This window comes from Neolamprologus brichardi, chromosome 7 (genome assembly GCF_056152115.1).
Source record: "Neolamprologus brichardi isolate AB-2024 chromosome 7, ASM5615211v1, whole genome shotgun sequence".
Lineage (NCBI taxonomy): Eukaryota > Metazoa > Chordata > Actinopteri > Cichliformes > Cichlidae > Neolamprologus > Neolamprologus brichardi.
The window spans coordinates 23016295-23032918 of record NC_142110.1 but is presented as its reverse complement, the minus strand read 5'-3'; the positions used below and the strand labels follow the sequence as shown (position 1 = coordinate 23032918).

Here is a 16624-nt window from a genome sequence, read left to right as displayed (position 1 = left end):
CTCCTAGTATCTCTTCCAAACTCTTGAGGCTGTTTTGGGAGATACAGCAGACAGCAACAGTGCAAATGTGCAACCTGAATGTGCTGCAGGCATCATCTTGCGCTCCCAGTAGTGAATCTGTCCACCCAAGCATTCAGTTAATATAGAAAGCAGATATTTCTGAAGGGAAGTTCTCTGATATTCTGGGCTCAAGTCTTTTATTTGCTGACATTTTTGTACAACATCATACAGTCAGATCCATGTGTTAGCGTCAATCCTTTAAAACCAAAGAACCATTTTGCAGCAAACTGCTACAAAGATAAATTAATTATAAAAGTGACAGAGATGCCAGTTGACTGTGTAATAAAATCAACCAATTCAATTAATTAAATCAATTCACCAAACAAAAAGCCATGGGATCAAAAGGAGAATAACACAAAACAAATATATATAACACACATGCACAAGTCTTCACCATCCTATTGACCAATATGAATACTTTTTGTATTAATAGCAGGTCATATTTTATGTCTTTAGAGCACTTCTGAGGCAGTGTGTCATGTTTGTTTTGGTCCCTTTCTTCCTCTTTAGGAGTCAGTGATGTTACAGTTTTGTGGGAACAAGCTGGATAAGAAGGATTTCTTCGGAAAATCAGATCCGTTTCTTGTGTTTTACCGCAGCAACGAGGACGGATCGTAAGTTGACAAGTAACTTCTTATTGATATCCAGCGATTACATACTCAGCTATTATACACATAAAAACACACGTGCAAAAATTTCTGAAGTACATATAGACTCCGAGCATGACGGTTAATGCTCTAAAAGCTTATACACGGAGGACGTACAGTAGGAGCTAAGCCGCCTGTGTGATGTTACATAATGCTTCCTGTTGTATGACTTATGCCTTCCATTCAGAAGCCGTAGATGCAGAGGTGAGTGGAAATAATAGCACAGAGTTGACATGAGAAACATAAAGAGAGGATGGATAAGACAGAGTTAAGTGAAAACTGCGTGTGGAGGTTGCAGTTTCTTTGCCCCGAAGATGCTTTTATTCAAGTCGACTTCAGTGTCTCGCACTTAACACATTTTCTTTTAGTGCAGCTGGGTATTTACTGATGCAGCCTAAATGTTCTGCCGCAGGGTTTAACAGCAGCAAACCGTGGTTACAAAGAGCCAGTCCTGATCCCTTATAAAACAGAAACTGGAAGCTGTTTCTTCAGCTAAGGGTCAAGCTTCCTGAAACGCATTTTAAATTATGCTCTCCCTCAATGATAAGGAGAAGAAGCACTGAGGGCTTTGTTTTTGTTTTGTTTTTTTCTTTAACTTTGTATGTCTCGCAGGTACACCATCTGCCACAAAACAGAGGTGGTGAAGAATACTCTGGATCCAGTGTGGCAGGCTTTTAAAATTCCCGTCAGGGCGCTGTGTAATGGTGACTATGACAGGTATAGTAGGACACACAAGGTGATGCATGAATGTTTACAGTTAAATGGAGAGAATATTAATATACACAACAGGAACAGGAATATAGGTGAGCATATTTTTAAGCAGAGTTAAGCAGAGACATGTTGGGATTTGTTTGTGTTCTTATTGCGGCACAAATGGAGAAATTCTGGGTTAATAACTTTGTTTAAAATAATAATTTGGCTGATAACTCATGTATATGCTAATATTCCTTTTTGTGTGTCTAATTCTGTTTTGGTCTGAAAGTTTTTAGCTCTTTATCGTCCTTTGAATACTTAATAGGCATAGACTTACAAGACTTAGGTAAACTAAATGTTTGGGCGATGTTTAGGAGCTCCTTTGTATGGAAGCCCGTTTCTGCTACTAAATTTTAAAAAAGTATCCATATCTCAAAATTTCAAGTTATCTTTCTCGCAATTTTGACTTAATAACTCCAAATTTTGAGAAAAGTAACTCAAAATTTCGAGTTAGCGCTGCCAATCAGTAATCTATGTGGAACGCGCACTCAAAACTGGATTGCAACAAACTTGCGCTTTCGAGAGTACGTTTGCTGATAGCGAGGCCATGTGATTCAGCTAATAACACAAAGATCCCATAATTTGTGAAGCCACAATGAAAATAATCAGCAATTTGTGCATTCATGACTGGCTGTAATACTGGTAGCTTAGCTGTAGCATTTGTAGCTGAGGGCTTCAGCTTCCGGGTAACAAGGAAATGACATCAATCACGTAGATTACCGATTGGCAGCCCTAACTCAAAATTTTGAGTTATTTCTTTTTGACATTTTGAGTTAATATGTTATTAGCTTGAAATTTCAAGAAAATAACTCAAAATTTTGAGAAAGATAACTCAAAATTTCAAGTTATGGATACTTTTTTAAAATTTAGTGGCGGAAACGGGCTTCCATACCTTTGAGATCCTTTTAAAAATTATTTAGTAATAAGTAGTAAGTAAGTAAAGCGCTTCCTTACTGTTAGCTTGCAGAAAGATGATGCATGCTAATGACAGTTTACTGTAGCTACCCAGGTTTTTAAAATTTTAGTACAGTGTAACTCAGGTAGTGCGACAGGCCAGGAGTTAAACTTAAAAAAAAAATGCTATAGAAGAGTTACAGAAATGACCAGGTTCTGACATGTTAGCATTAACGTGAAGATCCAGTCGGAAATAAAACCAGACAACTTGGATCTTCAGAAAGTTCTGACTGATACAGCTATAAGCCGTTCTTTCAATTGTTTTTAAGGACTACAGTCAACAGATATGAGTGTCAAAGTTTGTTTTTGCATGGATAATTTATTTTTAACCTCCTAGGACCTGGCATCCACATATCTGGACGTCACATTTTGGGTTGTCTAGACCAAAATACTAAATTTTGCTCTACAAGTGCCGGATATCCTTGTACGAGGACATTATACTCCCACTGTTCTATCAAAATGTAAAATGAATTTCAGAAACAAAAATCAGGTTAAAAAAAAAAAAAAAAAATCAGGTAATTCTTTGTTTTTACATTCATCAGGCCATAAAAGAGCATGCATAAAAATATAACAGTAGAATGCAATACTGTTGCAGTTAAATGCTTCAGAAATCGTTAGAACACACATTAAAACATTTAGAACACAGAGCTGTAATTAACATTTTCATTTTATTTTGTTGCAGAGTGCACTCTTTGTACAGGTGTCTATTTCTAAAGTGACAGCTACAGATTAAAGATTTGAAACCTAAACCTGGATACATTTAAACATTAAAGCTTACCAGACCGTAGTCTTAGAAAGGAGATGTAGAAACTTCTTTAGTTTGTCTAGAACTTCCCTCTCTTTGCTGAGGACCTGTGCATTCCACAGACCAGTGGCCAGCTCTATAAACAGAAAAATAGTAAATCTGTGGTGCTGATTGATTTTTCTTAATGGGATTTCACTCAGTCCACTTGTTTCTCTGCACAGGAGCATTAAGGTGGAGGTGTACGACTGGGACAGAGATGGAGGGTGAGAGAGCAATGCTTTCCTGCATGTTAAAGCTACAGTGGGTGGTGCAACGGTCCATGAATTTATGCAGTATCATTATTTAATGTATTAAAACTACATTCTAAAAAGAGAGATACCAGCGAGACTGTTATTGTGTGTTCTTAAAATCCAAAAAAGCTGTCCTGATAACATCAGAGCATATGTGCAAAGTAGTGAAGTGCTTTTGGGATTTTGCTAACAGACCACTCTCCAAAATGGATGTCCTTATACACACTCTTGTTTTTCACTGTTAAAGAGTAGACACTGGGGAAAAATATCTCAGCGGAGCTCTGCACGTGACGACACGCCCTTCTACTTCAAATATGCAACACATTAATTATTAATATTTTCTGAACGGTCTCTGAATGGTTACCTTCATGGTGTCAGGCAGGGAATAAAGATCGTGTTAATCTTTTGAAGCAAGTGAATTCCCAGTACTCAGGGGCACAGTTTGCCCCTTCATTGTTCATTTCATACACAGTTTGTGACATTTCAAGGGCGTTTTGCCCTGAGCTCCTATTAATATCTGACCCTGACTCCAACTCTGCTGATTATCTCTGTGAAATTACATAAATGGTTGCTACACCCACGCCTACAGTAACCAATGAGCTTCTCAGTGATAGTCCTGCTCCTTGAAAAAGACTTTACAAATATTATGCACACTACAAACAAATTGATCCAATTTGTTATTCTCTAGCAGGCATTTGGACCATTCCTCTTGTCATTATTATTATTTTTACTTTTCCTGACACAGTTTTATTACAGTGTTTCCTGTTTTTAGCAATGGCCTAATGTGACTCTGTGTGTGTTCTTGCAGCCACGATTTCATCGGAGAGTTCAGTACAAGCTACAGGGAAATGTCCAGAAGCCAGTCACAGTTCCACATCTATGAGGTGATAATCCAACTCCTTTTCCCCACACCTTTCATAATATTAATTATTCATTATTCTCTCATCATGATATCTAATTCAATTCAATTCAGTTTTATTTATAAAGTGCCAAATCACAACAACTGTCGCCTCAAGGCGCTTTATATTGTAAGGTAGACCCTACAATACATACATAGAGAGAAAAACCCAACAATGAGCAAGCACTTTGGCGACAATGGGAAGGAAAAACTCCATTTTAACAGGAAGAAACCTCCGGCAGAACCAGGCTCAGGGAGGGGCGGCCATCTGCTGCGACCGGTTGGGGTGAGAGAAGGAAGACAGGATAAAAGACATGCTGTGGAAGAGAGACAGAGATCAATAACAAGCATGATTCAGTGCAGAGCGGTCTATTAACACATAGTGAGTGAGAAAGGTGTCTGAAGAAGAAACACTCAGTGCATCGTGGGAATCCTCCAGCAACCTACACCTATTGCAGCATAACAAAGGGAGGATTCAGGGTCACCTGATCCAGATATCTAACCAAAACATAAACCTTCAAACAGCTATTTGAGCTCGTAGAGCGGTGTTAACATATTATTAATGTGAGGGGTTTACACAGCTTACGTGTCAACACTGTAAGAGTAATACTCTGTGATACACCCACTGCACGAATAAAACATGCTTCAGAGACTGTTACCCACTGTTGCATGCCGTTGCACAATGTTTAAATAAAACATGTCATTCAACCTGGAAACAGCAAAATGCTGTGCCCCATTTTCAAACTGAACATACCCGAGGCAAGTTGTTATTAAAAAATATCCTCACAAACATTTTAACTAGTCCATGCAGGAGATCGGGCATTTTCAACAAAGAGAATGCTTTGAAAAAAGTGGAAATAATTCAAACGCATGTAGTTTTTCACTTGAATATAGGACACATTGTGCAACTTCAAAGCATTTATAGCGTAATCTCGTGTGTACACAGTTAGTATACAACAGAAGCTGCACAATAATTAGAGCAATACCAGGAGGACATGTGATCTGGAAAGCTTCTATGTTGTGGTCAGTCTACAAAAGATTAGAAAATTATTGTTGGATTCTGGCATCATTCACTTTTCACTGATTTAAAGTACACATTTTTCATGCTATATTTTCAAGTTGAAACCAACTGTGGTTTACCAACCAACACAGTTTAAACAAATGATTTAGTTCATGTTATGCTCAGGACAGCTGTATTTTTCAACCTCAGTCTCATTAAGGTTTAATACTTAATAAATTAAATACTTTGATCTAATAAAATTTTATAGGCTGAACTTACAATTGTGGGTACCACAATTGTAAGTTATTATTTTTACAAAGCACTAAATAAAAAGAAAGAGCTAAGTAATGATATCAAGTCATTATATAAAAACAATTGACATTATCATGAAAAACTGGAATACTAGAGTAAAGAACTGCAGGTCTGTGGGGACTGAAGTGGGTCGGATGAGGCTCACTTCTATCTTTAATCACAGCATTGCTTCCATACAGAAGAACATTTACAGTAGTTTTCCCCACACACTGCAGCGTGAGCACAGGCTCAAAGTCAGGAAAAGTCATTTTTTCTGTGTAATGTGAACATAAGTTTTGTCTCTCTTCCCCCTGGGGCCAGAAAGCTAGATGAATAAAACCAGACAAACACATTCATCAGAGGTTGGAATCTGACTACGCTCGTGGATTGTCAGTATACGATGCATCACCTTGATCCGGTAGTTTATAATACCAGGTGCACACGTTCTGAGTTGCATATTTTACGTTATGTTTGAGTTTTGCCCGAGTCAACATTTTCTAGAGCCACCTTCGAGTGTCATTTCTCACCAGTGGGAGTGTATATTATCGTCCTATAGTTTTCAGCAGTTTTTGCCTGTCCCAAGGAGGTTTGTTTCAGGGTTCAAGGATATCTTTCTGCTTGATCGTGAAGTGGGGTTTAGGACAAGTTAGAAGTGAATTTCTAGTCTGGATCCAACAGTTTTGGCAAGAGTTCTTCAGCATTGCTTGATAGGACAAAATTGCTAATTTCACATCATATCTGAACGAGCAAATTGTAAAAAGAAAACAATGGCAGAAATAGTCTTTCCTATACAGTCTTTGATTGCTCTTGTTATTTATTTGGAGCTCACATAATAATCTAAAATGTAAAAGACTCACTTTATTGTTGTGTTCATTTGTATTCCAAAGACTGAAATGGAGCATTATAGCAGGGATTACACACGGATTCTTTAATTACAGTGATTAACAGGCTGATATGCAGCCATCCAGATGGAACTCACTAATATGTGTAGTGCACGCTGTTAAGCAAGTTCCCTAAAAGGCTGTGCTTCCCTCTTGTCCTCGTTGCAGTTTGCTGACTGGTCTATCAGCTGTGTTCAAGCTAAACATAAATCACTGAAAGTTAAGAGTCAGTAAAACTATGAAGCATAATCTGGAGAACAGATGTAGGGAGAGCAGGGTGCTCTCTCCACTCGTGTGATTTAACTGGGGGTTATCAAATCATTTAGACCAGTACTGTCTTTAGCTTCATTAAACCTTAGCCCAGTTTTTAATTTTCTCCAAAACAGAGAAAATCAATTGTTCCTTGACCAGAGGACAAGTAATAGAATACAAAATGAAGTGTGTGAACATGTTCTGAAAAATGTTTGGGGAGTCTGTACACTCTGTTGGATGCCTCTGTTGGAAGCAGTGTCCTGTGGCATTTGGAATACATGAATCTGAAGAGGGAGAGTAAACAGAGCTATTTCCATCAGTAGCACCCACTGCAGTGTGCTGATGGGGATTCAGACATGTTTAGTTTTAAGAAGGCATGTGTTTTAATTTATGGAATAATCTGTTTTGATAATTCAAACTGATTTCTACACAGGTGCTAAATCCAAAGAAGAAAGGGAAGAAGAAGAAAAAGTACCAGAACTCAGGAACGGTATGCTGTTATTGTTACTCAAGTTGTCCTAATATGTTGTCTGAACTTTCATGCCATTCACCGATACAAAGTGATAACAGATGGTATGCCAATGTTCCCTAAAACCTTTCTTCTGCAATATCATAACAGTGCCATCCTCATTTTTATGTGCGTGAAGCATCTGATGTTTACTGTTATCATCGCTAAACTTAAGGATTAAAGTGCCTTATCAAAAATGGATTTTTTATTGGTGAGATGTATAGAGGATTTTATCTTAGGTTATTTTCTCAAATATCCCCCTCAATGTTCAGAAATGTTTGGTTTGTTTTTTCATATTTTCCTTAAAGTGGTACAAATGTCATATTAACAGTCCATTAAGAATCGCCTTACATCCACTGTTTTCAAGGTCAACTTAATATTTTATTAGTTAAAAAAGCCTTATAACTTAAAACTATAATCTTTACAAGTGTATTGTATATTGTGGATAACAATTTAAAATATTTCACATTTGACCTCTGACCTCTCCTTCAAAGTCTAAGTCTATATAATGATACTATATATATGGTTAAACTATTTCTTACTGCCATTGTTTGTTTTGACAAAACATTGGCATATAGAGAATTAGATAATGATATATACTGATCCTAAATATCACATTACTTGGACTTCTTTCTTTCTTCTTCAAGGTCAAACATGTAAAACTCAAAATGTCTTTTATGTTTAAAACTACATTTAAAATTCTGCTGACTTTGTTTGTGTTACCAACATGTAGGAAATGCTACTGGTTTATGTGGACTCTAAATATCACATTATAGTTTACATTAAAATATCATATCATATTTGACCTCTGACCTCACTCTAACATTTCACATCTGCCTTTGTTTCAAGTTGACCAAAATTACATTATTTTTACTGAACTACAAGAACAAAGAAAATAAAATCGACATATAGAAAATACAAGACAGTTTCCTTAATAGTAAATACTGCCTAGAGAACGTGCTGCCTTGGTGGGGTTGCACACCTTGTCATCTGTACCATGAGCTGAAAAAGTTCTGAGCCACCTGCACTTTGCTTCTATGGGAGCTGCTTGACATGAAGCTCCCAGTGCAGAATTTTTGTGCTGATGTTACATGCTCATCTGGGTTCAAAAGAGAAACAACACACACACATACACACACACACACACACACACACACACACACACACACACACACACACACACATGCAGATAAAAAAATCCTAATCTGGTTTATTTTCTCTATGTCATCTCTGCATGTGTTGGTGTGTTTACCCTTATTTAGTCTTAGCTTAATAAAATACTATTAGAATTATAAAATAGCATAAAAACCACAGTGGAGCAAAACAAAGAAAAGATCACAGCCCTAAAAAAGAAATGTTAGAAACATTTGATCAGTGGTGTAAAAATGTCTCATCAGAGAATCAGGTGCTACAGATTCACACTGCACAAGTGCTTCCTGTCTAATTGGCGCACTTGTCTGCCTGCAGGTCACTCTGCTGTCCTGCCTGGTGGACACTGAGCTCTCTTTCCTGGACTACATCAGAGGCGGGTAAGGTCACAATAATTGATAGCATACAGTACTCAATTAGGCAGCAACATTAATCTCATCATTAAATTCTGAATGGCCTGGAGTTAGCAGTGTAGACGCAGCAGAGAGGACTGCCGCTGCCTTTTATCTCCCACTTCCAAAATGAAGACAGACAGCTGCCGATAACCTGCTGCTTAATTGCTCATGCTGCGTGCTTTGAAACATGCTATCATATAATCTGGCTCGATTGATGGCTCTCTGTTTCTCCTCACGTGACTTATTTATTCTGTTCTTTTATTTCTTGTAGGACTCAGATTAATTTCACAGTGGCAATTGATTTCACAGCATCAAACGGTGAGTGTTTTAAAGCTCTGCCCATATATTATTGAAATCTCTTTAGTGTATCAACAGATAAAATATTGCAGGCTAACGATCAGATCTTTATATGATTTGAACCTTTAAGAGACTGCTTATCCGCTCATTTGATGGCTCTTCACCCCTTAACTTGACTAAGAAGATAGAACATCTGAAAGCTGGATAATTATTAGAACGCTATCTGTTGCTCTAAATCTCTGAGCTCAGCTTGATTTTACTTGTTAGCCAAAAGTTTCTGCCTCTCTGGAAAATGAAAGCCATTACTCCCACATTTTGCCCAAATTTATTTTCAGTTTAGATTGTTGTCTTCATGTAGTGGCGGTTTATAAACCCACAGGAAAACCGCAATGCATTTATCAGAACAACTTAACGTCAGACAAACAAAATGAGCTATTCTGCACGGATGACTTTGTCAGGGATGAGTAATGTTCTCATTTCAGCAAAAGATGATTTAGTGAGTCAATATATGTTATACAATTTTAGAGACTTCTTTCTGCCACAAGAGATATTAATGAGTTTCTTTGCTGCCATCAAAGCAGCTCCCACACTGTAAAATAATAGTGGTGTGATGCATCTATTTATAATCTATGCATATTATCTTCATTAGTTTTTCTTTGATCCTATTTGTAAAACAGGTTGTTCCAGACTGTTACAGCTGTCTCATTTCTTTAATAATGTTGCGGAAACAAAGCCGTAGGCTACAAGTTTTCTCAAACCCAAAGCCAACGCTGAACTCATTTCAAATGAATATTATTATTGTGACCCAAATCTAATACACCATGTTCGTCTGGGCCACAGAGCACCCTTGGTTTTCTAATTATCATTATTATTATTATTATTATTATTATTATTATTATTATCTGGCAGATGTGTCACCGTATAGTCCTGTAAGGGGTGCAAGATTTATAGTATGAGTGACCTCCTCACCACCACAGCTTCCAAATACTGTCGGTTATTTGGATTCATGCTCACATACACCATCCTGCTGTTGCAAATGTTAGCTGGAGAACCACCTCAATGTGCATTAATCTGAAGCTGAAAGGGGCCTAGAATAGGTCCTCTAGTACAGTCTTCACTCCAGTTTTTAACGCAGCTTCAACAAAATTAATATAACTGGCTCACTGGTGTAAGGCTGTTATTTAGTCTTAAATTTGCATTTATCAGTATTCTCAGTTTTTCAAATTTCACTCTGTAATGGTGACAGTTGTTCAAAAAGCAAGCCTCGCGTCACATACGCTGTCTTGGTAACACATTCAAGCAGTTATTTGGACAGTTATTTCAAAGCCCGCAGGAAAATGAATAAGGGAGGACTGTAGTTGCGACAGTTGGAACATAACTGAAATAAAGATTAGCTTCAGGACTTTGGTAATGTCCACAAAAATATTTTGTACAAAGGCCAGAAATGCCATGAAACAAAAAAGATTTGACAAAAACCTTCACCATGATAGTGAGCAGCATAAACATAACGTATGTTATGTGCATGCGTTAGTGCAGCAACACATGCTAAATGTTAGCATCTGCTTTGGTCCTCATAGTGTAACATGCTAGTATGCGAACATTTCTTAATTAGCACTTAATACAAATATACTTTTACATTTGCAAACGTAAAAGTATATTTGTACAAACGTTTACATTTGTTTGGTAATATATCAAAGTACAGGATAAATTAAATTGCATGGGAAGCAACAGTGTCTTTAATATTAGTGCCAGTCCATCTGTGAATTGTATGATAATCAGTTACTAAGAAACACGATTGGCTCTCATGTTTCCTGTTTTGCCTGCTAATTGGGTCTTTATGTGCAGGTGGGAAAGGCCACTGTCTTTATCCTCATCCTGAGTGCTGTTGCTTCTTTTATAATATCTGTGATCTGTTCTCAAGGCTGTTCAATTCTACCCAGTACATAGAGCCTAAGGTTTTTCATTTTAGCCTTACAGTTTTGTAGCTGCTTACGATTAAATTCAATAATGTTTGCTTCAGGTTGAAAGAGCCAATAGTTGAAGAGTTAATTACTGAACTATTTAAAAATAGATCTATGTGGTAAATACATGAATCCAAACTGCCTGATTGGGTCCATAAGTTACGAGCTAATTTGAGAAAATGTAAATATTTTTGGTTTTGATGTTCACATTATAACAAAAATCAAATAACACATGATTTTGGTCTTTGCTCTCATCATTATATTAGCTTTTCTTTCATGTAGCTATTCTTAAATAAATAGGAGACAATTTACGATGGGCTTTATTTAATACCAGTTTTGCCATTATTTGGTTTGATTATTTAATTGTCAGGAGTGGCTTTTGAAATTTATACACAAGAACATTGTCAGTTTTTGCTTATTTCATTAGTTTGTGCAAATTGGAATAAAGCTCTGATGGATCGGCTCAATATCTTGTAAGTTTAAAATGACTACAGTACGTTTCATGTTGCCTATCTATCCTGTAATATTTGGGGAAATTGTATGACCCACTGAGGTGTGAGGCAGCCACTGAGATTGTTTCTTCCTCCAGTGCAGCTGTGCCTTGCAGAAATGTCTGTCTGCAATTTAACCCCTTTCACCCTCTCTCCTCCTTTTTATTTCAATATGACTCACAGCCCAGGGGGAGCAGGCATAATTACACTGTGATGCTGATGTGTGTTTTATTTTGTTGAACCATTCGGGTCCCAGGCAACCCATCCCAGCCCACCTCACTCCATTACATGAGCCCTTACCAGCTAAATGACTATGCCATGGCACTGCGGGCTGTCGGTGAGATCATCCAGGACTACGACAGCGACAAGATGTTTCCCGCGCTGGGTTTTGGTGCCAAGCTTCCCCCAGATGGACGGGTCTCACATGAGTTTGCCCTGGTGAGGACATCTTTTCTTTCTTCATATCCAGCCATTTGTCCAGATACATACATGAAAAAAAAGCTTTGCTCCATTTTTTCTTATGTATTATGTTTAGGCACATACAGTCTAAACCTGGATTAAACATGCAAACTTTATGTTGTTTCTTCCAAGTAAGATGTTGAAAAATGATGAAGGGTTGACTGACAGTATATTGTTTACTTATTGTTTACTTAATAATTGACACGGGAAATTATTGGATTCCAAGCTCCATTTGAGTAATGTTTTAAGGTTTTAGTCTTAACACTGCAAAACCTTTCTTTAGGCAGTAATGAAACTTTAAATAATAAAGTGAAGCAAGGATCTAAGCCTCTATTACCAACTCTTTAAAGCTGTGCATAGACATGGCCTCGGTTTGAGCTAAAATTAACATGTCTGCTTGTTCAAAATGACATGTGTCATGCTAAATGTTAGCATCTGCTTTGGTCCTCACAGTGTAACGTGCTAGTATGCTAACATTTCTTAATTAGCACTTAACACAAATATACTTTTATGTTTGCTATTTGGTAATATATCAAAGTACGGGATAAATTAAATTGCATGGGAAGCAACAGTGTCTTTAATATTAGTGCCAGTCCATCTGTGAATTATATGATAATCAGTTACTAAGAAACTTGACCTGACAAGGTGAGGAACCATCAAAGAGCGTGGTTTCATCCTCTGGAAATCATGTCATTTTTGTCGTCTGTTGGATCTGACACTGGGCAAGAAGTGAGGCATACGCTGGAGATGTTTTCAGGCCTTCACAAAGCCACAATTCATCTGATAATTAAATCTTGTGTTATGTGAGATTCCAACCAAACAATGTTTTTGACCAAAGGAAATAAAGCCTTGCTTTGTGACGGGGCTTGTGAAATTTAGTGCTGATTTGATGAACATCATTAGAACTGGCAGAATAAAAGATTTGGCCCTTCCTCAAACTGCTGTTGAATACGGCTGCGAAAGCAAATCTTTTCATATTTTTGGTGCCAGCTGGAGGAGTCTGTCAGTCACACTGAGACCACAAGAGAACTAAAGCGACATCTAAAACATAACGTAATACTGCATGCAAGTTAAAAAAGAAAAATCCAACTAAAAACACTTTCAACAGGCACTTTCTTACATACTTGGTGTTACAGTGAACAAATATATTGGTGGGTGGTCAATGCTGCTGTCCAAAAACGTGTACACAGCATCCAAACTGCCTGCGCACTGTGGAGATAGAAGCCAAAAGAGCCAAGTGAGTTTGTTTTTGGCAGTAAATAAGCCCCTTTATGTGTGATAACATGCCAAGTTTATTTTTTTATTATTTGTATAAGGCCACTGTTAGTCATACAAGAGTGACAAAGTATTTTAGCTGTAGTTTAATTTCTTTGTATCAATCTTTTTTCTGTTGAAAATGGGCAGATTGTAGGCTGCATTTTTATTTAATTTTGACAAATGTTCATGCAAAAGAACAAGTGACTGAAGCTATATGCCACACTAAACCAAAGACAGTAAATCAGTTCATTTGCACTATGTCTAGTTAGTGTCATGGCTGTGTGCACGCAGGCAGGGAGAAAGTACGGTGGCCCCTAGAGACAAAGCACGTACAAACTCCAAAACACATGCAAACTCCAAAACACTTGCAAACTCCAAAACACATGCAAACTCCAAAACACTTGCAAACTCCAAAACACTTGCAAACTCCAAAACACTTGCAAACTCCAAAACACATGCAAACTCCAAAACACTTGCAAACCCCAAAACGCATGCAAACCCCAAAACGCATGCAAACTCCAAAACACTTGCAAACTCCAAAACACTTGCAAACTCCAAAACACATGCAAACTCCAAAACACATGCAAACCCCAAAACGCATGCAAACTCCAAAACACTTGCAAACTCCAAAACACTTGCAAACCCCAAAGCACATGCAAATTCCAAAACACAACGGAAGTGCTCCAGGACGCTAGGGGCAGTGTTGAGCTCGATTTGCAAAATAAACGGCAAGTTTGTCTGTATGGGACGGTCTAGTCTCTGTCGCGCTTCCCAGGTTGCCTAGCAACCATGATACTAACCGCTGGAAACGTGTCATACAACTTTGTTTGACAGAAATGAAGGAAAACATATTTTGTTCGTTTGTTTGTTTGTTTCTACAAGAGCTTTGTGTGATTTGATAAGTATCTGAGGTTGAGACCACAGGACAGTAAAACATGATTTTTGGGCTTCATTTCTGTACTGAACAGTCATTTAAGATTAGTTAGTAAATAACAATTACCTAATGTTGTTCATGAGACTAAAGTCATATCACTTTGGTAATGTAAATATAATATGGCCAATATTATAGTTATTATATTAATCATTATTAGCTATTACAGCAGTAAACATGAACTCTGTGTCAAATACTGAGCCTCAGTACAGATTCAAGTTGCAGTTATTTATAGGTCTTATCACCTTAAATCTTCACTCAAAGACAAGTATCTTTGACAGTGCATATATAGGTGTATCATATATAAGAGAGAAATGTTGTTCCTTCAGTATGTTGGCATTACTAAATTTGGCTCATTGCTTACATACGTGTGTAAAAAGAAACTATATGAGCTGTGATAACTGTTTCTGATAAAATGAAGAGTAGACTGATATATTGAATATTCCTTTATTGGGTGAGAAAATCAGACCATGTCATAACTGCTTTAAGTCATACAGAATAGATATCAGAGCCTTAAACAGGCTGACTTCTGCTAAATGGGTCAAACTGGGCAGAAAGTATACAAACACATAGCATCATTATAGAATATTATGTAACACTATAGATCAACTTACCTCAGAATATATAAAGCATATAAAAAATTACAGCAATATGATGCAACAAACACAGCACTGCTACTAATCCAAAAATACTCAAAGCTTCATAGAACTGAAACAAACATTTATTTTTAGGTCCATTCAGCTGCTGATACATACTTTAGGTTTCTGAATATTAAACTTGTTTCTTCCTTTCATAGTGTGTAACTTGAAGGCCCTGAGTACTTTCTCCCACACTGCAAACACTGGAATGATAATATTATTTGAACATTACCTAATAAGACTGATTCAGGACAGACAATTAGTTATGTTAAACTTTCCTAGCAGTCCTTCACAAACAGGGAACAGTCTGTCTATTCTCTCCGTCTGTCAGCTGCTGCTGGCTCTTCCTCCTCCTCTTCCTCACACACTGCTGAGTCCTGGTGGATCATCAGGGGTGCAAAGCCTCACAGATGATGTGCAGCAGTGAGTCCCTCAGTCTGTCCTCACTCTGGACACTTGCAGTTGTCACACATGGAAATCAAATGTGTGATAAGCTGCAGGATTCAAACACAAGTGTAACTTATAAATACATGTTCATACTTTTATTCCACAATCAGAGAGAAAGAAAAAGAGAGAGAGTGCAGGACAGACAGACAGGTGACAGTCTCAGGTGTACACACTACTACAAAACAGCACAAAAGAAGGAGGACTGTGTTATTACGAAACAAGAAGAGTTCCCAGATGGTACAGTGGACACATGTGTGACTCCTGTGATTAAAGCATCTTTCTTTCAGCTTAACGAGTGAACCGTCAGCTCGTTCAAACACACGTTAAAGTCCGTTTGGCTCGACACCACCGAACAGAGGCAGCAATATAACAGAGCTAACATTAACAGTGCAGTGAATCCTGCTTGTGCCGTGATATTCAGGACTGCAAACCGAGCAGAGTCACTGACTTTCAGCCTGTTGTGTTTGTGGATATATGACTGACTTTAATTATCCATAAAATCATCACATTCTCTGTAAGATTAAAGTCAACTATTGAACGGTGTATATTTTGGAGTAAAGGCTTTAAAACCAAGTTAGTACAAACATCGCTAATGTCACATAACTTTCCCGACATGTGGCCAACAGTAATGTTTTAATGTTCTTCATTATAAAAAACATTTGCGCATAAATAAGTGACATAATATTCAGTACTTACTTCTGAAAGTTTACTCTTCGGCGGCTTCGCTTCCGCCGTTTTTTTCGGCAAAATTATCCACACCACAGCCGCGCTATGAAATCTGGGATATGTTGGGCCATGAAGGCTACAGCGACCCATCCTTAAAATTCAGGGAAATTAAGGACGCATTTTTCGAGCAGCCTTTGAATTGGGACAGCCTTCGTCGTGTCGCTGTGACGTAATCGGCCTTAAAATGCGGCCTTTAAGGCTGCAGACCCCAAATCCGGTCATTGGTACATCCTGGCTTGTGTAGTTACTAGGTAACAAAAGCTCAACACTGCCCCTAGCGTCCTGGAGCACTTCCGTTGTGTTTTGGAATTTGCATGTGCTTTGGGGTTTGCAAGTGTTTTGGACTTTGCATGTGTTTTGGAGTTTGCAAGTGTTTTGGAGTTTGCAAGTGTTTTGGAGTTTGTACGTGCTTTGTCTCTAGGGGCCACCGTAAGAAAGGACCCAAAATGCAGGACTCGGAGGCAGATGTAAACTCAAAACACTCAGCTTTATTGCTGGGCAGAAAAGGAACATAAACTTAAATAAACTGGGAATACAGAAATAAACTAAGCAGACAGGCAGGCTAGCAGACAGAACACACCGTTAACATGAGGG

General features: G+C 37.9%; 1 protein-coding gene across 2 annotated transcripts in view; it reads left to right on the top strand.

The window, feature by feature from the left end:
* LOC102799554 (copine-8-like) overlaps positions 1–16624 on the top strand; it is a 73863-nt gene that overhangs the window by 44822 nt on the left and 12417 nt on the right. Inside the window, exons 8-15 of one of the 2 annotated variants that reach the window (XM_087844404.1) lie at positions 571–674; positions 1320–1424; positions 3381–3422; positions 4258–4333; positions 7205–7261; positions 8747–8808; positions 9095–9141; positions 11829–12010. In XM_087844404.1, coding sequence (XP_087700530.1) covers positions 571–674; positions 1320–1424; positions 3381–3422; positions 4258–4333; positions 7205–7261; positions 8747–8808; positions 9095–9141; positions 11829–12010 — 675 coding nt within the window. The remainder of the gene's footprint in view (positions 1–570; positions 675–1319; positions 1425–3380; positions 3423–4257; positions 4334–7204; positions 7262–8746; positions 8809–9094; positions 9142–11828; positions 12011–16624) is intronic. The other variant, XM_087844405.1, reaches the window with a different exon arrangement.